This window comes from Scardinius erythrophthalmus (genome assembly GCF_964197995.2).
Source record: "Scardinius erythrophthalmus genome assembly, chromosome: 9".
Taxonomy (NCBI): domain Eukaryota; kingdom Metazoa; phylum Chordata; class Actinopteri; order Cypriniformes; family Leuciscidae; genus Scardinius; species Scardinius erythrophthalmus.
Window position 1 is genome coordinate 10,490,163 of NC_138229.1, and position 23,977 is coordinate 10,514,139.

General features: G+C 38.8%; 2 protein-coding genes across 2 annotated transcripts in view; one reads left to right on the forward strand and one right to left on the reverse strand.

Moving 5' to 3' along the window:
* The window catches only part of myo10 (myosin X), a 47,772-nt gene extending 34,713 nt beyond the window's left edge, over positions 1 to 13,059 (forward strand). Inside the window, exons 21-40 of the mRNA XM_081374210.1 lie at positions 1,234 to 1,340; positions 1,443 to 1,667; positions 1,751 to 1,790; positions 1,937 to 2,854; positions 3,424 to 3,544; positions 3,947 to 4,190; positions 4,576 to 4,671; positions 4,793 to 4,886; positions 5,319 to 5,374; positions 5,920 to 6,062; positions 6,653 to 6,844; positions 6,942 to 7,099; positions 7,180 to 7,303; positions 7,847 to 8,147; positions 8,993 to 9,200; positions 9,289 to 9,425; positions 9,844 to 9,961; positions 10,511 to 10,966; positions 11,200 to 11,391; positions 12,349 to 13,059. Coding sequence (XP_081230336.1) covers positions 1,234 to 1,340; positions 1,443 to 1,667; positions 1,751 to 1,790; positions 1,937 to 2,854; positions 3,424 to 3,544; positions 3,947 to 4,190; positions 4,576 to 4,671; positions 4,793 to 4,886; positions 5,319 to 5,374; positions 5,920 to 6,062; positions 6,653 to 6,844; positions 6,942 to 7,099; positions 7,180 to 7,303; positions 7,847 to 8,147; positions 8,993 to 9,200; positions 9,289 to 9,425; positions 9,844 to 9,961; positions 10,511 to 10,966; positions 11,200 to 11,391; positions 12,349 to 12,450 — 4,032 coding nt within the window. The 3' untranslated portion in view covers positions 12,451 to 13,059. The remainder of the gene's footprint in view (positions 1 to 1,233; positions 1,341 to 1,442; positions 1,668 to 1,750; positions 1,791 to 1,936; positions 2,855 to 3,423; positions 3,545 to 3,946; positions 4,191 to 4,575; positions 4,672 to 4,792; positions 4,887 to 5,318; positions 5,375 to 5,919; positions 6,063 to 6,652; positions 6,845 to 6,941; positions 7,100 to 7,179; positions 7,304 to 7,846; positions 8,148 to 8,992; positions 9,201 to 9,288; positions 9,426 to 9,843; positions 9,962 to 10,510; positions 10,967 to 11,199; positions 11,392 to 12,348) is intronic.
* Positions 13,060 to 15,153: 2,094 nt separating this feature from the next.
* marchf11 (membrane-associated ring finger (C3HC4) 11) lies at positions 15,154 to 20,019 on the reverse strand (the record flags this gene model as incomplete). Its single annotated transcript, XM_081374299.1, has 4 exons — positions 15,154 to 15,464; positions 16,397 to 16,589; positions 17,425 to 17,580; positions 19,666 to 20,019. The coding sequence occupies 4 exons, from the start codon at positions 20,017 to 20,019 to the stop codon at positions 15,154 to 15,156; spliced, it is 1,014 nt and encodes a 337-aa protein (XP_081230425.1).
* Positions 20,020 to 23,977: the final 3,958 nt, after the last annotated feature.

Genomic DNA, 23,977 nt, shown 5'->3' on the forward strand with positions numbered 1-23,977 from the left:
ACGGTAGCGGTCAGAACTCTGGTGTACTTTGGACGGAGCGTGCGGTCTGACTGACAATAGCCAACTCCCGACATCTTTTGACAGCGTATCCGCACTTAATTCTGACCGCCTGTACACCTATCTCTGAGGAGCTGTTTGGTACTGAAACCATTGTCAGTCAACAACATTCTTTTTTTGCAAGGATGTTTGAAATAGTTCGACAGAAAATAGCCTACTTCATTTCGTCAGTAGGGCAATATGTTTTTCGTTTATGTTGCTTAGAAACTTGAGTGATAGGCTTTGTCCTATTTAATTCATGTTATTTATATTTCATATTTTTTTTCTGTGACATTTTTTTTCTCTGCTGACAGTACAATGTTAAAATAGCCTAATATTTATACTGACACGAACACAATTTTTGTATAGCATTTATAATTATTATAGGCTACTCCAATCTCCTTCTTTCCATTAGAGACATTTGAATGTGAGATTATGGAAACGAGATCTAAATTTTGTGGACCCGTCAGGTCGGGAAATAAAGCGGGTGAACACCGAGTGTATTTTAAGCGGTTGCTGAATAGAACCTTGTGGGAGCGGGACGAAAAAAAAACAGTCCCACGCAGACCTCCTTAAACCTTAGGTGTGTATGTGTGTGTCCCCGAATAAATAATAATAATAAAAAAGGAATAAAGTTCAAAAGTCGGACTGTACGGAATGAGGCATGATTGCTATTCACACCTTTATTAAAATGGCTGTAATATGTTACCACAATAGTAGCCTACTTGATCTGTTTAAAATGGTTTCCTTGATATATGCATAAGGTGTTAAATTAAAACTTAAAAATCAAAATTTAAATTTGTCTAATCCAGTAATTCATTTTTTCTATTTTTGATCTGAGCACAATCAGAAAATCAGAAAACCCGTCCTTATTTTTTTTTTTTCATTTCAGTTTAGGAAATAAATAATGGAAAAACAAGTCGTTTTTCATCTTTTTATTTTTGGTTTTAATTTGAAAAAAAAAAAAAAACGATTGAATGAATGATCCACGGACGGTGACGGACCCATCATATTCCGCAATTATAGGCCTATATAAGAGTATTTAATTTGTATCCATAGGCCTACTCTGTGTAGCTGGCCCGCCATCTACTGGCTAAAAAAAATATTGACCCGCGGCCAAAGTTACTTGCCGACCCCTGCTCTAGATCCATCACGATGAGTGTAAATGATGGCTTTTCATTGGTTGTATTTTTGTAGGTGTTTATGAGAGAGAGTTTGGAGCTGCGGTTAGAGAAACAAAGAGAAACAGAAGTGCTCAAAGCGGCTTCAATTATCCAAGCTCATATATTGGGTTATAGAGCACGGTAAACACACTTACACATGCAAATGCACATAAACTTACTCACGCTTGGTGTCAACTCTAATGTACTCCCTCTGTTTCTCTCTCTGCCCTCTGCTGGTTATAGGTTGCAATACAGGCGGCTGTTGCAGTGCATTGTTGTCATTCAGAAAAACTACCGTGCACTGTTTTGGCGCCGGCGTTTCCAGACAATGCGCTGGGCCACCATCACCCTACAGAAGAGGCTCAGAGGGCAAAGGGCACGACGGCTCTACATTCACCTTCTAGAGGAGAAGAGGAAGAGGGAAGAAGAGGAAAGGAGACAAAGAGAAGAACAGGAGGCACTAGAGAGGTGGGACAAAAGCCTGTATTATTATACCTATGTTTGTGTTTATAATGTTAGTTTCTGATCTTCTTGTGATGCTTATTTGTCAGAGAGAGACAGTGCGTGGAATTGGAGCTCCTGGCACAAGCGGTTAGTGAAAAAAATCTATCAAGATCTATCCATCCATCCACCACTTTAGTTTTTAGTTTTGTTTTAAAGCAGAGTTCAAAACACAACCAACTCAAGTGACATTCTGTTTATATTGCTTGTTGGGTAACACAGTCGTTTCTATACAGGCAGAGGAGGCTCGAAGAATAAAGGAAGAAATGAAAAATGAGCAGATTCATAATGTATTACCTGAGAGTACCACACCAGTGAACAGTATTGTACCAGAGAGTAGCCCATTTGAGAATGACCCTCTTGAGAGCCCAGTAGCAGAGAAATCACTGGCGGAGCAGGTGTTTGACGAGGTGTTCGAAGGAGAAACAAACCAGGCATCACAGGTGGAGGAGATCTTGCGTTTGGAGCGTGAGATTGAAGGCCTGCGGCGACAGAAAGAGGCTCAGGAGCAGAGTCTAACCACGCATTCGTTGCATCGTCTGCAGTGGCTGCGTGATCAGGAGCTGCGCAGGCTGGAAGAAGAGGCCTGCAAAGCTGCGCAGCAGTTCCTCACATCGCTCAACTTCGATGAGATCGACGAGTGCGTGCGTAACATCGAGAGCTCGCTGGGGGGATCCAGCGGCTCACAGCAGGGGGTAGCCAGAGGTGAGGAAGATGAGGTTGATGAAGGTCTGGGAGTGGATGACGGGTTTAAAGACTCGCCTAATCCCAGCGAGCACGGCCACTCCGACGGCCAGCGCACCAGTGGAATCCGCACCAGCGATGATTCCTCTGAGGAGGATCCTTATGCTAATGACCGTATGCCCCCGCCCTTAGCCCCGCTTATCATCATGCCCTCAGCCTATCATGCTCCACCCTCAAGCAGTGGCTCCACCTACTCTCACGCTGTTCAGGAAGAAGAGGCGGAGCTAATCCCTCCCGATGAAGATTCAGATTATGATGCAGATGATTATGATGGAGGCCTCATCATGCGACCTCCCAGCCTCCCACCTCACAATGACCTGTGGTCACGTGACCATCGCAGCTCCTTTGCAACCAGCACCAGTGTCAGCTCCGGGGCGTACCGCTTCAGCTCAGACGGGCCACAATCTTCAGTGAGTTTTGCATACACATTCTGCATGGTTGATGAATCAGATTCATTAAAAGATTCAAGGGTTTTTTTTTTGTAGAGCAGGGTTTCCCAAACATTATTGTCATTTAACAAGACATTTGCATGTTCACGGTGCTCTGATGTCGGTTAATGGGGATATGAAATGCATGAAATTCCGTTTATCAAAGAATCCAAACCAAATCAACATATTAGAACGATTTCTGAAGGAGCATGTTACACTGAATACTGTATGTAAGTAATGGCTGCTGCAATTCAGCTTTCAATCACAAGAATAAATTAAATTTGAAAATAAATAGAAAAAAGTTATTTTAAATTGTAATAATATTTTCAATATTACTGTTTCTATCATTCTAAAATTCAGTGTTTTCATTAAATACATCTCATGTTAAATATAGGAGAATCTTACTCACCCCAAACCTTTGTATGGTTGCGTACTTAACATTACTGAGGGAAAAAGAGTTGTGAATGTCATTTCATGACTTTAAAAGCATGTGCTGTTAATGCTCGTTTACATGTAATTGCTGATTGTGAATCCCTGTTTCTTTCCATCAGTTTGAAGACAGTGAAGATGACTTTGAAAGGTTTGACACCGACGATGAATCATCTTACCGACGGGATTCTGTCTATAGTTGTGTCACTCTCCCCTACTTCCACAGCTTCCTTTATATTAAAGGTAAATAGCCTGCCAACTCTTCTCTCAACACCTCCCCTTTATTATGTTTGCTTAATTACATGCTTGCAAGACAGTGTAATGAAATTTAAATCACATTTCTTCTTTTCCAAATATTTCTGAAGGTAACTTAAAGGCTCAAACTCAATTCAGACTTAGTTTTGTACTTGATAACTTGATACTTTTTTGGAAATTTAAGTTTAAATTTACTCTAAAATTGTTTAATGTTCGTGGAGCTGGATTTTGACCAATCAGATTTCAGTGGGCGGGGCTACCCAGCGCAACTCATCTTAACCATAACTATTTGTGGCAGCCGTATCTGATTAGGACAAAAATTGAATTTGCTTGGAGGAGACAGATTTTATGACTTTTAATAGATTGAATGTGCCTGGATGTGTGTTGCAGGTGGCCTGTTGAACGCCTGGAAGCGTCGCTGGTGTGTGCTCAAGGATGAAACATTTCTGTGGTTCAGGAGCAGACAAGAGGCGCTCAAACAGGGCTGGCTGCTGAAGAAGGGCGGAGGATCCTCAACACTCTCTCGTCGCAACTGGAGACGCCGCTGGTTCGTCCTGCGACAGAGCAAACTCATCTACTACGAGAACGACACAGAGGAGCGGATGAAAGGCATGCTGGACATGCATGAAGCTAAGTAAGACCTCAGGAAGTTCAGTACACAAAGGTTTCAGGTTCACAATCAGTGTGACACTAGATCTGGAGAACTATGGTCGTTCTCTATCTCCTCATTATTCTTGACACTTTTTAAATAGCACATGCAAATACAAATACCGCAAAAAGACAACAAAATGTATTTGTTTATTTATCTTTCTCTCGAAGCTACACTGAACTGGCTTCAGCTGAATAATGACACTGTTGTATTTTTTAGAGCTGCTTTACAGCAAATGTTTAATTCTGTTTGCATCACTGATCATTACTTTCCTGTTTGTAACTAAAGCTGCTTTGAAACGATCTGTAATGTATGAAGCTCTATATAAATGAAGGTGACTTGACCTGTTGTTTTTGTGTTGTTTTATTAGAGAGATTATTGATGTAACAGGGAAGGAGAATGGGATTGACATTGTTATGCCAGGAAGAACATACCACCTTGTTGCAGAAACTGCAGAAGATTCCAGGTTAGTGTGGTTATTTTTTGTGTGTTTTTTAATCCTGCGTGCTTTAAGCCTTGATGTTTACTTGGTAAATATGTAAAACCATTGAATTGAGTTTTTTAATTATTCTCTGTGTTGTGTGCAGTCATTGGTTTAGCGTGTTAAGTCAGGTGCACATGTCGACAGAACAGGAAATTCGAGAGATGCATGATGAACAAGCAAATCCTCAGAATGCTGTGGTAAGTATTAGACACACACACACACACACACACACACACACACACACACACACACACACACACACACACACACACACACACACACACACACACACACACACACACACACACACACACACACACACACACACACACATTTTATGGGGACTTTCCAGACATAATGATTTCTATTCTGTACAAACTGTATAATCTATCAATTAACCCTAAACACAAACCTCACAGAAATCTCTCTGCAGTTTTAAATTTTCAGAAAACATAATTTATTATTTTCCTTATCGGGACCAAAAAATTGTCCCTGCTAGGTCAATAATTACTGGTATTACTGTCTTTTTGGATAAATTTGGTCATCACAACATAGGGTTTACCAGGACCACACACAAATTTGGAGACAATTCATAAGATATTTAGAAAAGATGTTTGTGTTTTTCATAGGGCACATTGGATGTGGGAATGATTGATTCTGTATGCGCCTCTGATAACCCAGAAAGGTAAACACACACACTGTCCTCTATCTGTCTTGTTGCTTTTGAAACAAAAACTTTAAAAGGCAGTTTAGTGGATTGGTGATCTGCACTTGTATTATTGTCCTTTCTTTAAATATTGCTATTATTTTACATTATATATAATATATCTTATATTATTATATTATATCCTATTTTTTCATTATTTTTTACATTTTTTAAAACTAATTTCTTATAATTGCGGCTTTATATCTAACAATTGTGACTTTCTCAGTTGCAATATTTTGTAATTATGAATTTATATTTCACATTGTGACTTTTATTTTAGTCTCATTCTCTTTTTTTTTTACTGAACTTGTGTACCATGTACTGTATTGTTGACTCTATCACAGTTTGCAATGTTCCTCATTTGTAATAAGGCTTTGGATAAAGGCATCTGCGAAATGAATGTAAATGTTTAAACCTAATTTCACAATAACCATTTTATTTTTTCTCTGAGAAAAACAATACCGTTGCGTTATCATGTAGACAATAAAATATTTTAAATGTTTTTGTATTTTCTCTCTATCCAGGCCAAATGCCTTCGTTATAATTACTGCCCATCGTGTTCTACATTGCATGGCTGAGTCAGCAGAAGAAATGCATCACTGGATTACGTTGCTCCAACGCACAAAAGGAGACACACGTGTGCAAGGACAGGAGTTCATCATCAGGGGTGAGAGGTCACCTGCTTGCACAAATCAAAAGCCATGCTCAGTTGTTAATGGATTGTCTGTAGATTATTTGTACATTAGTTATTTCTTATTGTATGGGGATGTTTCATCACTCTTCCTAGTCAGTCATAGAATCAGAGTAAAGCTGGATGAACGAAAAACTTTATAGGTGTTTTTGTTAGATAATAACAGGATTGTATTTTTTATTCTGATTATTTAAGAATTTGACACATTGGATGCTTTTCTTCAGAAAAAAATATGAACAAAATAAAAAAATTGAGCTGGGGACCTCTAGTTGAGTTGACACACGGAATGACCCTAATTGATTTGATATGGAACATTAAGGATAATTAATATTAATTATATGTAATGTGTATTACATACTTGATGGTTAATTTTTAAGATGGTTATTTAGTGTTTGCACAAATAAAGAGTGAATTGAAAAGATGGCTTAGATGACAATAACATGTTATAATGTTCACTTTCAAATCAACACCACCATGTCAGGATGCCTTGAACTACAAACTGAATTTTAAAATATGTGAAAATATGTCAACTCTCTCTCTGTCTGTTTCTCTGTTTTGGTTTCCAGGTTGGTTGTATAAAGAGATTCGGGGCAGCAGTCGTGGGAATCTTAAGCTGAAGAAGCGCTGGTTTGTGCTGACTCACAATTCTCTGGATTATTATAAAAGCTCAGAGAGAAACGCTCTTAAACTGGGCTCTTTAGTGCTTAACAGCCTCTGCTCCGTGATCGTTCCCGATGAGAGAGTCTTCAAAGAGACCGGTAAACACACACACACATGCATGCACATAAACAGTAGAGGATACCAACAAACATTTACATCTTCATCAGACTCTATGCTATATTTGTGTGCTCCTAGGCTACTGGAACGTGAGCGTGTTTGGTCGTAAGCATTCATACAGGCTGTACTCTAAGCTGCAGACAGAGGCTAGTCGATGGGCCAACGCTGTACAGACCGGCATCGACAGCAAACCGCTCATGGATACACACACACAGCAACTTATACAGGACATCAAGGTAATATGCACACAAGTGCATATGCATTTATGTTTTTAACAGCATTTTATTGATATGCTGTTGTTATTGTTTGTTTTCAGGAGAACTGTCTGAATTCAGAGGTGGTGGATCAGATCTACAAGAGGAACCCAATACTGCGTTACACACACCACCCTCTACATACTGCCCTCCTGCCTTTACCCTATGGAGATGCACAGCACAGCTGTGAGTGAACCACACACACACACATTTAAAATACACTTAATATTCAGTATTATTATCAATTTGACTAAACTGAAACTACTGGATGAGAACAAAACTTGAACTAATTTGAGCTAGATAATGATCAATGTCTTCTGCAGAGCTGCTTTATAGCTGAATACATTTTTTTTCTCATTATTGATGAACTCTGCAACTTGAACACTTATTGAGCTGAACTGAATCAACATTGAACTGACTTTAGCTGAATAATGTCACTATTATCTTCTGTAGAGCTTTTTTATAGTTGAACTGAGTTTGATTCATAACTAATGAACATTCACACTGTTATTGAACTGAATTGAATCAACATTGACACTGTCTTCTGTAGAGCTGTATTTTAGCTGAAATTGAGGTTGTTTTTCAAAATTATTGAACTTTGCAACATTTTTTTTTCGACAGTGTTATTTTCCTGTTTTAGCTGCTTTGAAACTGTCTGTATTGCATAAAGCGCTATATAAATAAATGTGTTAAATACACCCTAACGGTAATAATCACTCATGTTTTTAGCTGACAAAGGGAGAAATTACGGCACGCTGCAGGCTGAGGCCCTCAAGATCTTCAATGTTCTTCATCAGCTTGAGGCCGAAGCCAGTCCCATCCCTCACATCCAGGGGCTCCTGCAGACGGCGCATGACCTACGGCCCCTAAGAGACGAGCTGTTCTGCCAGCTCATCAAACAGACAGCACACCACCCGAAGCCTGCTGGCCCCGCACACATTAGTGGCTGGCGAGCCATAGCCTGCATGTGCTGCACATTTAGCCCCGCCTCCAGAAGTGTTCTCAAATACCTGAAATTTCACTTGAAAAGGTGAGTGAGCATGTGGGCTTGTGTTTGGAGTATTTTGTCTTGTCAGAATGCCATAGGGTTAAAAAGGAGATCAGTTAGATAATTTAAGATCAATACTTGCTTACTGCACAGTACACTACCATTCAGTAGCAAGATGCATTAAATTGATCCTTTATAATGTTAAAGAACTTTCTATTAATTAAAGAATCCTGAAAAATGTATCATGTTAAAATAAAATTGATTATAATAAGATATGTTTCTTGAGCTCCAAATCAGCATATTAGAATGATTTCTGAAGGATCATGTGACACTGAAGACTGGAGTAATGATGCTGAAAATTCAGCTTTGATCACGGGAATAAATTACATTTTAAATTATATTAACATAGAAAACAGGTATTTTATATTACAATAATATTTGACAGTATTACTGTTTTTACATAAATGCAGCCAGGCCTGGTGAGCACAAGAGATTTCTTTAAAAAATATTCCTGACCCCAAACTTTTTTTCAGTAGTGTATATACTATTTATTGCAGGCCATTTTATAAAAATAGTATGTGAAACAGAAACATAAATCTGAAATCGAACAGTAGTCCACAACATTGTCACATGACCTCATCATATTGCATGTTTCATTCGGTGAATGGTGTCAAATTAAGTTGAAATAAATACTGTTATTTTGCATTTTTAAATCATAATTGTGTAAGTCTGATCAAATAATTAAATAAGAAAGATCAGAAAGATCTCAAATAGGATAGGATATAAAAATTCGGGGCAATACTACAATAACCAATAAATAGTTGAATAATTTTATATTGATTTGTCTTAATAAATTAAAAATAAATTGTGACTGATTTTCTACTCAGGACACGAGAGCTGTACCCAGGCACCGAGATGGAACGGTATGCTGTATTCTCCCAAGACGCCTTGCGGCACGTGCGTGGCCGCGAATACGTTCCTTCACAGGAGGAGCTGAGGGCCATACTGAGCAGACAGGAAATGACATCGACAGTTTACTGCCATGGTGGCGGGTCCTGCAAAATCACCATTAACTCACACACAACTGCAGGAGAGGTACACAACACAAAAACACATCCACACACATAACACGTGAGCTTCAGACCCACAGTAAATATATATATGTGTGTGTGTGTGTGTCTAGGTGGTTGAGAAGCTGCTGAAGGGTCTCTCCATGGACGACTGTAAGAACATGTTCGCTTTGTTTGAACATAATGACATCACAGACCGAGCCATAGAGAGCAGGACTGTGGTGGCCGACGTCCTCGCTAAGTTTGAGAAGTGAGTCTCACCTTAAATTTTTTATATTTATTTACATTTACATTACATTACATTATATATATATATATATATTATATCAATATAAATTATATATTCTTTTTTTAATTAATACAAACTGTATACTATTAAAACCATCCATATAGATGTAAAATGATTTAAAGGTGCTATAAAAGGATTTAAACCTCTGCCCTATAAAGACATTTGAGCAAACATAAATACATGAGGCCGAGAGTGTTTTCTGATTGGCTGAAAAAAGAGTGGGTTGTTAATCAGCTGGTGTGATTTCTGTTGGGTACTAAAGGAAGATTTTATGCATCATATTACCAAAAACATCAGTTAAAAGCACATTTTATTGTTGTTTTCATTATGTGGGAAAAAAATGTGATATTCATTCACTCTCTATATTTCTCTCATTCAGGTTGGCAGATAAAGAACAGGAAGGAGAGGGCTGGAAGTTTTATTTCAAGCTTTTCTGTTTCTCAGAACCTGAGAGCGTTCCTGCTGACAGTGTGGAGTTTGCATTCATGTTTGAGCAGGTCTGATTTCAGTTTAATATCTGGCCTTAAAACACATTAATAACAGGGCTGCCAATCACTTATATTTATTATTTAATCACATTTACAAATAATTGCAGAGAAAATTACATTAATGTGGCAGCTGAAAGCATTGTGTAGTCATTACAAAAAAAGTGGCTTTAAAAGTCAATATATGGCCTGAGTTTTGGTCTATGTGCACATGCAAACAAATGCATTGTCTCACTGTTTTCAGAATCTCACATCTACAGTGCCACAGTTTTTAAGATCATGTGTCATAACGTCGTCTTCTATTCTGTTGGTCACACACAAACACACACTCAATCATTCATGTACAGTTTTTTAATAATAAATCTATTGACGTTCAAGCCAAAAACGAAATTTCTTGACTGTAAATGTTTCACAAATGCAATATCAATCTTTCTCTCTCTCTCTCTCTCTCTCTCTCTCTCTCTCTCTCTCTCTCTATCATTCTCTCTCTCTCTCTCTCTCTCTCTCTCTCTCTCTCTCTCTCTTTCTCTCTCTCTCTCTCACTCACTCACTCTCTCACAGGCTCATGAAGCTGTCATTAGGGGTCAGTATCCTGCCCCAGAAGAGACGTTGCAGTTTCTGGCTGCTCTTCGGCTGCAGTATTTGTTGGGAGACTACTCTACGCAGAGTGTCTTGCCTGAGTTGGAGCAGGTGTTCCCCATGGCCCGTCTGCGTGCTCGAGTACAGCAGTCCGCACGGTGCTTTGCATCCGCCACACCATCCACAGAAAGAAAGAGAGGTAGTTTCCTGGAAGGCACGCTGAGGCGGAGCTTCCGAGGGTCACTGGGGCGACAGCGCCAAGGGGAGGAGCCTGGGGCCATAGAGGCGTGGCTGCAAGACGAGAAGGCGGGGCTGAGAAGCTGTTTGGTGGAGAAATGGCGTAAACTGCAGGGGATGGAACAGGACCAAGCCATGAAAAAGTACATGGGTCTCATCAAGGAATGGCAGGGATATGGCTCCACCCTCTTTGATGTGGAGGTGAGAACACACACACATGTTGGTACACCTACCCATCACAGAAAACTTTCAGCATTTTATTAATAAAAAATCATTTAGTATGTGTACATTGGGGTGTCCTCATAATGTAGGGGGCGTGGCCTGAAACCTGAATACACATTACAATATAAGAATTGTATGTAGGTCAAACCAGTACACTGACACTCATGTAATCAGCCAGGAGTGTAGCTGACTATATTCTCTCTGTGCGTCAGTGTGTCGACGGTGTGTATCCTGGAGAGCTGTGGTTGGGCGTGAGTCGTAAGGGGGTGTGCGTGTACAAGCGTGGGGAGGCGTGGCCTCTGGAGGTGTTTCTCTACGAGGTCATTCTGTCCTTTGGTGCACCCCAGCCTAACATCTACAAGATCAGCGTGGAGGGACGGGAGCTGCTCTTCAACACTATCATGGTACAAAGTGTTTCCCATGCTTCTACAATACACAACACTAACATTTGTCATTTATAGTAACTTAATTATCGCTTTATCGGTCAAATCTTCCACACATTTAAGGATCACTTGAGTTTAAACCCAATTTATTCTGTGAGTTGTTAACTCAGGACTCACTCTGAACGATTCAAACATGTAACTCATCAGTTTTTAGTTCTTAGCTTGAGAATTGCAGCAATCGAATCAGTCCATTCATGAAGGAAAGGCCCTGTTTATACCTGGTAATAAAGATTAGTTTTGGTCGATCAGATCACAAGTGGACGAGGATAAATACATAAATTCGTAGTGTAGATGCTCATGTGGTCGAACAGCCGCAAAAGAAAGCCTACTCTCTGGCTACTGACCTAATGCGTAAACATTATGAGAAGCGCTAGCCAATTAAATCGACGAGATTTAAACTTTGTCGGCTAAAGACCTAAGTTTGGTTTGAAGAGGAAAAATGTACCAAGCACAATGTTCTCTCACCATTCTAGATACTTGAAAAAGTACAGTATTAGAGTAATAATGCCTCATTACTGTCCACCATTGCCACTTAACAACCACCCATACACACCAGCATTGTGATAGCAAGTTTTTCACAGGAAAACACTCACATTTACATCATTTTATTTTTTGATATGTCATTATGAAGGCCTGAATAACCATGTTTTAGTTTAATCATAACCTTTAAAATAAATAAATAAAGGAAATCAAATAAACGTTAACTGACATTTAAACATTAAGATTATTTCATTTTATTTCTCATTTTGTATAACTTGAATATTTAAAGAAAAACGAATAAAAACAACAAAATGACTATTTATCAAAAGTAAAATAAAAGTGTAAAATATATCAATAAAGACTAATTCAGAAAAAAAAAAAACTTTTATCAATGATATTAAAATAACACTGGTTTCCTCTATTTGATTGTCTCTGTAGGTGATGGACATTGCAAAGCTCATGAAGGCTTACATCAGTCTAATAGTGAAGAAACGTTTCAGCACTTGTCAATCCATCAGCAGCCACGGCAGCAACTGGTGATCTCTCATTCCTGACAAACTCTTTTCCTATATGTGCCTTTGAGGATAAACGTCAGCAAAATGTTTAATCACAAAAAAAAAAGAGCGACCCTTCAATGCTGAGTGCAAAAGAACCAAAGACAGAGACACTTTCACAACAGACACTATCATGTTCCACACACATTCTGTTGTGCTTAAAACTGTGCCACATGTACATGTCTGTTCATCAAACCGCATATTTTATGTTGTATTTACATTTTAAATCAAGCCCAGTTGCATTTCTTTGGAATTCTGCAGGCAGAAAGTCCAGTCCCCGAAATAAGCAGCACTCAATCCAGTGCCTTTAAAAAAAACACAAACACAGATATGCAAACACACACAGATTCTCCTTTAAGTCTGTTTTATATGTGCAATGTTTATACTGTATATTATATAATTCTGAGGAGCTGTATATTTTATAAACCTTTTCTGTTGAACTGCAAGATTGTGATTATACTATTGGATTTTCCTCCCTCTGGTCCTATTATTTTTCTACTCTAAGCCTATAAAAATACTAAAACAACAGGAAAATCTTTCTCATTTTGTATCTTTACTGTGCATTAGTTTATAGGCAATAAATATAACAAAATTCAAAGACTCTTACATTCATTAAAATGTTCATCCACGTTCCCTCTTTGCAGCGCAGAACCATCAGAAAAGCATCTCATTTAACACTTTGAATGCCTCTGAGACATCTGAATGAAATCTTTTGTTGACTATGCTTATCAGTTAGCACCAAATCATGAACGCTGGTCAAGTTTCCAGAGCTGAAGTACAACGTGCCCAGATGGAATCAGCAGACTTTTTAGTATTTTCAGTGCAGAATGTATTTGCATTTTCTACATAGACTTCTTTTAAGATGTTTTAAGAAGGCTTTCAATGTGCTTATGATGTTAAAACATACATTTGTAATTATTACACTCCTAACAACATGTATATCTGTCTCAAGTAGCTTCTGAAATCACTCAGCCAGGGTTTGGTTTCTTAAGGGCACATTACCAGCATCACAGTTTACTGCAATATCTAACCACCAACCCCATTACTTAATGAATTTTGCATGAGTTTAGACTAATAGTCCAAAGTCAGTCTATTTAGTTTTTTGCTGTAATACACACAACATGTGATGTAGGGCACTTAAGCATTGGCAGATGACAATGTGTAAGATATTTCTGAGGGTCATTTAAAATCACGTGGGAATAGAGTAAAATGAGAGCTGGACTCACTTATATGAATGTCATATTGACAAAGATGCCTACAAAGGTAACGTTTTCTCAATGTTTGTTGAACATTTGAAATCCCTTGGTTTCTCCACTACTTCCTTGTGAAATCAATGTACTTTTTTGTATTACTATCTCTGACAAACAACAGACCATCCTTCATTTCCAATGGAGAGTAGTATGGGAGCTGTGTGGCAGAATTTTTGGATCCGATTTGAGCTTGTGTTGAAATATTTGACCTTTTGCATCTATATCATATGCAACCGCCCACCCAACCACCCACAACAGCCTAGCATTGTGGTGCCATGTTTTACACAAGCAAACGCTACTCACATTTCTGAAAAAAATTAAATAAAACCCAATGTAATGCAATGAGCTCCAATGCTCTAGCTTGTTCCCTAATCTAGCTTTCTAATAAACCTGGCATTGTGCAGTATATGATTATTGTTAGCACTGTTTATGTAGCATTGCTTAAGCTTCTCTACTGTACGTCGTTTTTGATAAAAGCATGTAGTTTTTGGGTATTTTATTTGAATGATTTCTTTTTTGAAATCCCGTTTCTCTTCCTCGTGAAATCAATATTTTCGCAGCTTTTTTGATTTATTATTTGAACATTTGCAGCTGACTGTATATGGCCGCCTGACTGGATATAGGCTAATGTATGCTAAACAAAACTAGAACCATGAGGTAAGAATTACCAATATTTTTATACTAAAATGTTATTCTTTAAACCAGGGATGGGCAACTTCGGTCCTGGAGGGCCACTGTCCTACAGAGTTTAGCTTCAACCCTAATCAAACACACCTGAACAAGCTAATCGAGGTCCTCAGGATTACTAGAAAATTATAGGCAGGTGATTTTTTCCAAGGTTGGAGCTAAACTCTGTAGGACAGTGGCCCTCCAGGACCGAAGTTGCCCATCCCTGCTTTAAACAGTCTTTTTGTAAAATGGGTAGTTATAAATAATTATTTTAGAATTATTACATAATTGATTACATTGATTAGCCCTAGAAAAACTACCATGAATTTCTTTCAAATGTATCAGCACTCGTTTGTTTTGTGTGGATATGTTTTACCATGGTGAATAATGGGAGGAATGGCTGCTTCACAACCAATTTGAAAGTTCCATGCGACTGCCACTAGTTTATCAGTATGGAAATTGAAAATCTGAACAAAAAAAGGTTAGTTTAAAAGAAACATTCATTTGTCTAACAGCAGTAATATTTTGTGTGCATTATAATTGTAAGTCTGTGTGTGCTTTGTAGTCTTACTTCGATGCTCAAAGGCTGATCCAGGACTCCAGGCTCGAAGTAACAATTCAATATATCATTTGAATCAGTTTGCGTATCTTCTAAAGTGCTTTTCAAGTAAGGCTCCTCCCAACACTGAGGCCCCTCCCACTGGTTAGCCCCTCCCACAACAGGATGGTGCAGGGAGAGTGGATTGGTCCCTGAAAGAGTTAATATCATGTCAAACTGACGTGACCCTGACGACATGCTCGCCTGAGCTTTGCTCTTGTGGGGAGGGGTCAGAGGTCACATTCAGGCACATGGAGAAGAGGTGGAGGGGGCATCGAGGTGACGACTCCAGTCGGGTGGTTTGTGAGTGTGCGTTGGAGACTGTGTGTGTGTGTGTCAGAGGCAGCCACAGGTTGCGGTGAAGGCTGTGTGTGGTCTCCAGGTCTCGGCTTTTATCGTAGTTATGGACATCCCAGAAGAGATTAACGGCCCGCCAGCGCATGAGCACATTGTACACGGCACCACCTTCATGAACAATCAGACCTGAAACACAAATGCACATGTAAACACACATTTTTTAGTAGGGCTGTTTATTGACAGATTTCATGATTTGATTCTGATTTCACTGTGATTCGATATGGATTAATTTGTATGTATATAGTACAGTACGTCAAATTTGCTTGAGGAAAAAAAAGAACTGAACTAAAGCTGTGACTAAACAAGACACAACTATTAAATTAAATTGTTATTTATTTTTAGATATAATAATCAAAACTCATAAGTGTTGTATACAAACATTTAAATTGCACATAAGGCGGCTTTTATATTTTAACAATATAATTGAACGATAGGCCTAATCCTGGCTTAATCTAAGCCCTGTCTGTGAAACCGGGCCTAAATATCACTAACAGGATAAGTACAAAATATGAATAATAAAAAATAAAAATGCTCTTATCTCAAGTTTTTTTCTAGCTAAATAATATTGAGTCGTGGACATTGAATGTAACGTGACATTGTTTACAAGCTGTTGTTTTATTAACATCTTTCCACGGTTTAAACCGTGCTTGAGGGATTACATGAGTCATGATACATTTCAGTAAGTTGTATAACTGCTATAACTAAAGATTGCCAAAATTGTATTTATTGTTTGAATTTCATGATACAATTGACAAAATTTGAACTTGAAGCTAGTTTCATTTCAAAAGTAACAAAGCTTATTGTAATTATTGGATGGGAGGCACGCTTAAAATAAGTCTTGATGTTTTGTTGATGCATCAACTAAAAAAGACTAAAATACCTTCGATTAAAATCGATTCATCGACATGGTCAACCCAGCCCTACTTTTTTTTAAGATTATTTTCGATTTGTCAGCCATAGCTAAATGGACATGCACTCGAAAAATCTGCATATAGTAGCTTGAGAAAAGGGCTTTGTATAGGACTAATGTGGTTTGAGTGTATCTATTAGTGTCTCACCAATACACACAAGGTCCATGACTGCATACATGCCATAGCAGATCTGGAACAGGATGTCACTCCGTTGCCATAGCGCCTCTGGACTCAATGCTGACCACAGCAGCCACGACACACTGGCCAATAGGAAGATGCCACCCAGCATCACTGCAATGACCTGAACCTTCTCCACCAGAGTCATGGTGACAGTCTGCCACTGGCAAAACATACAAACACACTGGTCAGAGCTCCAGACTGCAACTAATAGAATCAATTTTTTTATTATTATTATTATTTAGAATCTAGTCGGCAATGGCGACAGATTCGTGAACAAATGACTGGTTTGTTTTACCGAATCAGTCAAAATGAATCACAAAACCACTGTGAACTCGCTCATTAAGGGGCGTTCACATCAAGGACGATAATTAGAACTACATGAATAAAGTTTTAATAATGGATTTAAGTCTATAAGAATAGTGAAGGTCACACCACAACTATAATGACAATTACACTAAGGAATCAGTTTTTGAAAATCTTATTTCCAGCTGACGAACAATAAAAACATTGACAGCCAATCACAATCCATCCGACTTCAAAGAGCTCCAGCATGTAAAGTAAAGCGGCAGATGACATTACTGCACCACAAGCTTATAATAATGTTGGTGTGGATGTTAATGTCAGTATCTTTATAGTTCTTGTTCTTGGTGTGAACAGGCCTTTAGTCATTTGAATCAGTAAGTAAATTGTTCAGAGCCATTACTGAACCATGAATCATTTTTTGATTCAAAATGAACCAGGAACAATTACTGTGATATACACTTTTGTAAGACTTTTGTTATTCATTATATGTTGTTTTTTGAACAGGCATAACAATCGTTACGATACAATTAGAATCACAATTAGAGTGACATCAAATGGAAACTAAAGCACATCTGAAAAAACAACACACGCCTAATCTAGCGTCTTCCATAATTTTGCCGCCAGACGTCAGTGGGCGGAGTTAGTATAAATAGACACTCCTATATTATAAATCCCTGTGTGTGTGTGTTTACCTGTTGTGGTGGTTTGATATGTATAGGCAGGATGTTGAATCTGTAGTTGCAGAGTTCACAGCTCCAGGAGCCCTTCTCACTGATCCACTTGAGCAGACACTGCTGATGGGCATGTCGAACAGAACCAGCACAGCGGCACGGGCTCAGCAGCTCCCCCTGCAGCCAATCACACAATCAGCCAATCAAAACACACAATGATAAAACAGAGATTCATGGCTGTTTTATTGTGTGCCTTTGAAGATGAGTTGAGCATTGCGTTTGTGGAGCCATGAACAATGGTGCAGATGAGCTGTTTCTGTCTCTAAATGAGGAGAACATCTTGAGTGAATGAAACACTATACACATTGACAGAGCTTCATCTCAGTGAGTGGATGGGAAATGATTCATCTGTGTATTCATGAATTATTTCAGAAACATCCTCATTCGGAACTGTAATGAGTCTGAAACAAAGTGGAACACTTTCGCACACACACATACACAAACACTAGGCGCCTCGAGGAAGCACATTAGCTGCAGGAAGTGAAGAGCATTAGACATGAATGGAGCAGCACATATTCTAATGGATCTCACCAACACACACACACACACACCACCACCACACTGTCTGTTTAAAGCATTACGAATCACTGAGGTTTCCGATATTCTAATAATTTCATGAATTATGTAGGCCCATAATAAATTAAAAAGATGTTTACAATGTTTATATTACTCAGACTGTCCTAACACTTGTCAGCAGCTGGATGTACAGTATTTATGAATTGCTATGTTGTTACCTGTGTAGGACAACGTCAGGATGGCACATCTGGATCTTGAATTCAAGAACTGGCTCTGTTGTTATATATTAGCTTGAATTTGAATTGCATTGGCCACACCTCAACAGTTGAAACTGAAGTTGAATTGGAATGATAGGAAAAGGAATTTACTGAATTGTAATTCAGTTCTGAGATTCAACACAGGTAGTGCATTCTGGGAAACTGCTCATCCACCCTGTCCACAAAAGTTAATATACATTACAGCGCAAATACATATAGGCACGTTAGTCTATAGGCACGTTAGTATTTTCACACACACACACACACACACACACACACACACACACACACACACACACACACACACACACACAAACTAAATGGTTTTAAGACAGTTATTTATTTATTTTGCTGTAGTGTGTCAGCAGGAAATATCAGTTTACATTTCCAAACATTCCTTTTGCCATTAATTTTAGTAATCTTGTGAGATTTTTGTGTGAACAAGGAGTCTGACAACAGCAGGTATGCTCCACACAGAGATCTAATTTCACATCAAGTCCGTCTGGGATTACATGAAGAAACAGACGAAAAACTGAGACAGACTAAATCCAGAAGAACTGCGGGAACGTCTCCAAGATGCTTGAAGAAACCTTCCTGCAAAGCTATCTGAAAAACTATTTGCAAGTGTACCTGGACAAAAGCCGTTTTAAACGCAGAGTGGTCACACCAAATATTGATTTGATTTAGTTAATAGAAGTTAATTGATAAATAAAATCTATTTATGACGGGGGGTTTTAAAGCACCCTCACTATACAGCATTTTTGCACAAGTGCCTAAAACTTTTCACAGAACTGTAGCTTTGCAGGTCGTTTTTTTTTTCTTTTTTCAATTGTCTTGGAGACATTGCTGCAGTTCTTCTGGATTTAGTCTGTCTCAGTTTTCAGTCTGTTTATTCATGTAATCCCAGACGGACTTGATGATGTGAGATTAGATCTCTGTGTGGAGCACCGGCTGTTGTCAGACTCCTTGTGTATACAAAAATATCACTGGATTATTGCAATTAATTGCAAAATGAATGTTTGGAAATGTGAACTGATATCTCCTACTGACACACTACAGCAAAAGATATAAATAACTGGCTTTTGCACAGTACTATATATATATATATATATATATTTTTTTTTTTTTTTTTTTTAATATGTAAGTATGTATATGTATGTATATATATTTTTTTTTTTGACTCTTTTGACAAATTGCTTGTGGTGTTACTCATAAGTCACTATGGAAAAGCATCTTCTAAACTTCTTTTTCATTTACTACTTTAATTCAAATTTGGTTCAAATTAAGGAAATTAGGGCATTCTCAATTCAATTCTGAATGGCGCACAATCCTGGAACAACCAAAAACGTCGGTGTGACGCATATAAACATGCATAGACCCACAATAGGCTATATATCGCAGACGGATGAAATGAACGGCCCTACTTCACCTGCTCGGCTCCCTGAAAGCAGATCCGACAGCCTGGGGTCGGGATGCAGCTCTCGTTGCTGCAACTGGAGCCCACTGTTTCCGTTTTCCCTGCGCTCTGCCCGGCGATGTCCTCGCCCGGTGTGTCCGTCCCTGCACACGCACCATCCTCGTTCTCGATCTCTGTGATCGGATCAGCCAGCGGTGTTTGAGCTCCAGCGCCCAGCTGCAAGTCATCCTCGCTGAACTCCCCGTCGATCCCCAGCACCGTTTGGTCCTGAAACTGTGCGGCATCCACGGTCACGGTGGCGCCTCCCGGTGGCTCATCCACCGTCTGCACGTGCAACGGACCCGCCTCTGCGTGGTGCACATCCATGAATGACGGCACTAAGATCAGAATGAAATAGCAAAATTCGAGGTTGAGCTCTTACGGGTCTCTATCAGATTTTCCACGGCTCTTCTCCCCTCTGGGACGCATAGGTCTGGCCATAGATCTGGGTCTCAAACCGCTTGCGTTCTTAGAAAGGCACAAGCTTCTGTTGAAAGCTGCAGATGTCCAGGCTGTGTGGCGTGATGTGCTCGGTGTCTCGTTTGCTGAAAGCAGCTTTTCCCCGGAAGACACATTTCCATCCGGGCGCGGTACTGGAACACCGAGCAGTGAATGCACGAAACACACATTACCACACAGCCAGCCTTCACAGAAGAATCAAAAGCACCGTTTGAGAGTGTGAATGAATATTAAGACGGCGAGTAAATGTGGGCGACTAGGTTGTTTCCAGCGGGAAAGTCGTTTGGGTAACTGTTCTATGATAAACCCGGAGCCACGCGCTTATTGTCATTTCGAAGATTTACCGTGGTGGTAACCATAGTTACCCACTTGGTAAAACGGTGCTAACTTGGTATTATGCCTAATATGATAGCCGATAGTAACAGTCACCACTGTCATGACACGAAATAAAAAAGATTATGTAAATTCTTACAGATGAAAAATTCTTATGATAGCTTACCTAATTGAAGCCTAAATTCTTTCAGTTAAAGGATTGCACGGTGCCATCAAAAGTTAAATTAGTATAGCCTCTATACAAATATATTATGGCATTTGCCTTTAGAAAAGTGACCGTCAATAGACATAGAGACATTTCTATTGTGCTCAGTTGGCTATTCAATGGGTTTTTAAGGGAATTCGTCCGATATTAGTCTCACGAAAAACGTTTTTAGATAGTCAACTGATACGTTGAAAAACAAAACACTGATTTGTGATTAGTCATGTTAAAGCAATAATAAATGCATTTTTGTTGATGATGGATCAGCAAACTGTTGATATGGTTACAGCATGCCAACTCCATGGCATTGTAATAAAATTGTATCCATCCTTTTTCAACAGTGTTTGCTATTGTAGGCCTATATAAAAAGTAAAAGGATTTATTTCCCTTTTCTACTCTTAAGAAAAGGGAAGTCCACACTGTACCGATAAGGACCGACAATATCGTCGGAATGACTTTCAGAACCTTTCCAGTTGAACGATAAAAGAGCGGTGGGAGAGTAGTCTGAATTGGGTTCCAGCATGTTGTACTGGTTCACACATTGAACTCATTGCGCCAGCCGCGAGTGTTTCCAAGTCCACGGGGATCACATCAGTTAATTCGCTATTATGCTTACCAACGTCTTGTGCGTGAACACCGCGTTTGACCCATTTTCCTGTGCACTCGCTCATCTGTTCAGACGATGTCCTGCGAGGACAGCGATTGGCTCTTGTCTCAGACCTTCCCCGAGGTGATTGGACGAGTGATTAACACCCAGTTTGTAACCTCTACAGTGAACTTCCTACCGCTCCGATCGATGATGCGTTTGCGAGATCCTTATATCACCTCACCAGGGAGAAATACTTCTCAATTGTGGTTGGAGAAAAAAAAACCTGTCACAGATAAAAATCATTAATGTAAAGAACACCAACATTTAGACATATTCTTCTATGTTTTTCAGTGTTTTCTAATTTAATGCCGTAATTCTGTCTAAAACAAACTATTCCAAGTGAAACTGTCCAGTGTCGAGGTAGGTTTATGTAAATGAGTTCCCTGTGATTGGTTCAAACACTACGATCTTATGCTTACGTATTTTTTGAGCTAAGCATTTAATATGTTGTAATTTGCTATTTTATTTATTTAACCCTCATGTTCTGTTGTGATTGTCTATGTTTTATTTTCCTGTTATTGTTTCTAAAACTGTACCATCTGCTCAATTATTCAATGACTTAGGGAATCAAGGTTTTTAAGGGAATTTGTGTCAGCAATTTTCGATTGACGTTACGATAAAGTCAAACAAACCCCTGATTTTGTAATTTATTAGTCATCTGTAAACCTATAAATTGCATTTGCATTTTTTTTTAAAGATGCGAAATGTTGTGGGTTTATTTAGCGCATTGTAATACAAATTTAGAAACCGAAGAGCGAAATCGTTGGAATCACTTTCAGAACTATTTTTTTTTTAGTTGATGAACGATAAAAAGTCATTGACAGCCAATCATAATCCAACCCAAATTTAAAGAACTCGAGCATTTGCAGACTCAGCGTGCGCTTAATAAACAGGACGTTATGGTATGTTTTTGTGTCGATAACTATAACTAATGATAATAGCATCCAGTGCATAGACTTCTGGGGGCCCTAAACAAAACTTTGTCCAGGGGGCCCCTGTCAGTGCATTCATATAAACCCCAAAATGACCCCAAACCTCTTAATCCGATCTTTCAGAGCAGTTTCACTATTAACCAACAACAGTGATTCGAAACGCTTAGTAATAAAAAAACAATAGGACAAATAAAACCGAAAAGATATGCATGAAATGAACAATTTAGCCTACTACTAATAATAGTCTACTATACAGATATTAAATAAAGTAATCAAGTGTAAAAAATAAATAAATAAAATAAAACATTGCTGTATGAATTAAATCTACATTTAATTCATACAGAATTGATTTTTATTAAGTTACTAATGTTATTCAGTGAAGAGCAGTGAATGATTCTCTCGTTTTCTTTTGTTGTTTGAATAACATCAAATGACAGAGAGGGCAGTGGGTTTATTTTGGCTGCTGTCACTTTAACACCAAATACACAGACACCAGATAAAACAGACAGAATATGAGGGTTAAATAAATAAAATAGCTAATTGCAACATATTAAATGCTTAGCTCAAAAAAGACGTCAGATCGTAGTGTTTGAACCAATCACAGGGAACTCATTTACATATACCCACGGTAACCCACCCTCTACACTGGACTGTTTCACTTGGAATAGTTTGTTTTAGACAGAATTGTGGCATTAAATCAGAAAACACAGAAAAACATGGAAAAATATGTCTAAATTTTGGTGTTCTTTACATTAATGATTTTATCTGTCACAGTTTTTTTTTTTTTTTTCCAACCACAATTGAGAAGTATTTCTCCCTGGTGAGGTGATATAATGATCTCGCAAACGCTTTATCGATCGGAGCGGTAGGAAGTTCACTGTAGAGGTTACAAACTGGGTGTTAATCACTCGTCCAATCACCTCGGGGAAGGTCTGAGATAAGAGCCAATCGCTGTCCTCACAGGACATCGTCTGAACAGATGAGCGAGTGCACAGGAAAATGGGTCAAAACGCGGTGTTCACGCACAAGACGTTGGTAAGCAAAATAGCGAATCAACTGATGCGATCCCCGTGGACTTGGAAACACTCGCGGCTGGCGCAATGAGTTCAATGTGTGAACCAGTACAACATGCTGGAACCCAATTCAGACTACTCTCCCACCGCTATTTTATCTTAAAATAATATAAAATATTTATACATTTAAAGAACACTGTTCGCTGAGACAATTAGTTGTCTTCAGTTATGGCGGTATTGTGTGTCTTTTTTATAGACTAAATAACACTGTTCCAAGTTATTTTACTGTTCCAACTATAATTTTTTCACACAAGGATAGTTTTCAAACCACAAAAGTGACAAAATTATAGCAGGCTAACAGTTCGCTGCTCCTGCCCTAAGGCCCATTCACACAAAGAACGATAACTATAACTAATGATATTAGCATCCAGTGCATCTAGACTTCTGGGGGCCCTAAACAAAACTTTGTCAAGGGGGCCCCTGTCAGTGCATTCATATAAACCCCAAAATGACCCCAAACCTCTTAATCCGATCTTTCAGAGCAGTTTCACTATTAACCAACAACAGTGATTCGAAACGCTTAGTGATACAATAAAACAATAGGACAAATAAAACTGGGAAAAAAAGATATGCATGAAATGGATTTCCATGATAACTGGATTTCTCCGTTAAGGCATACACCAGAGGCCCAAGTAGC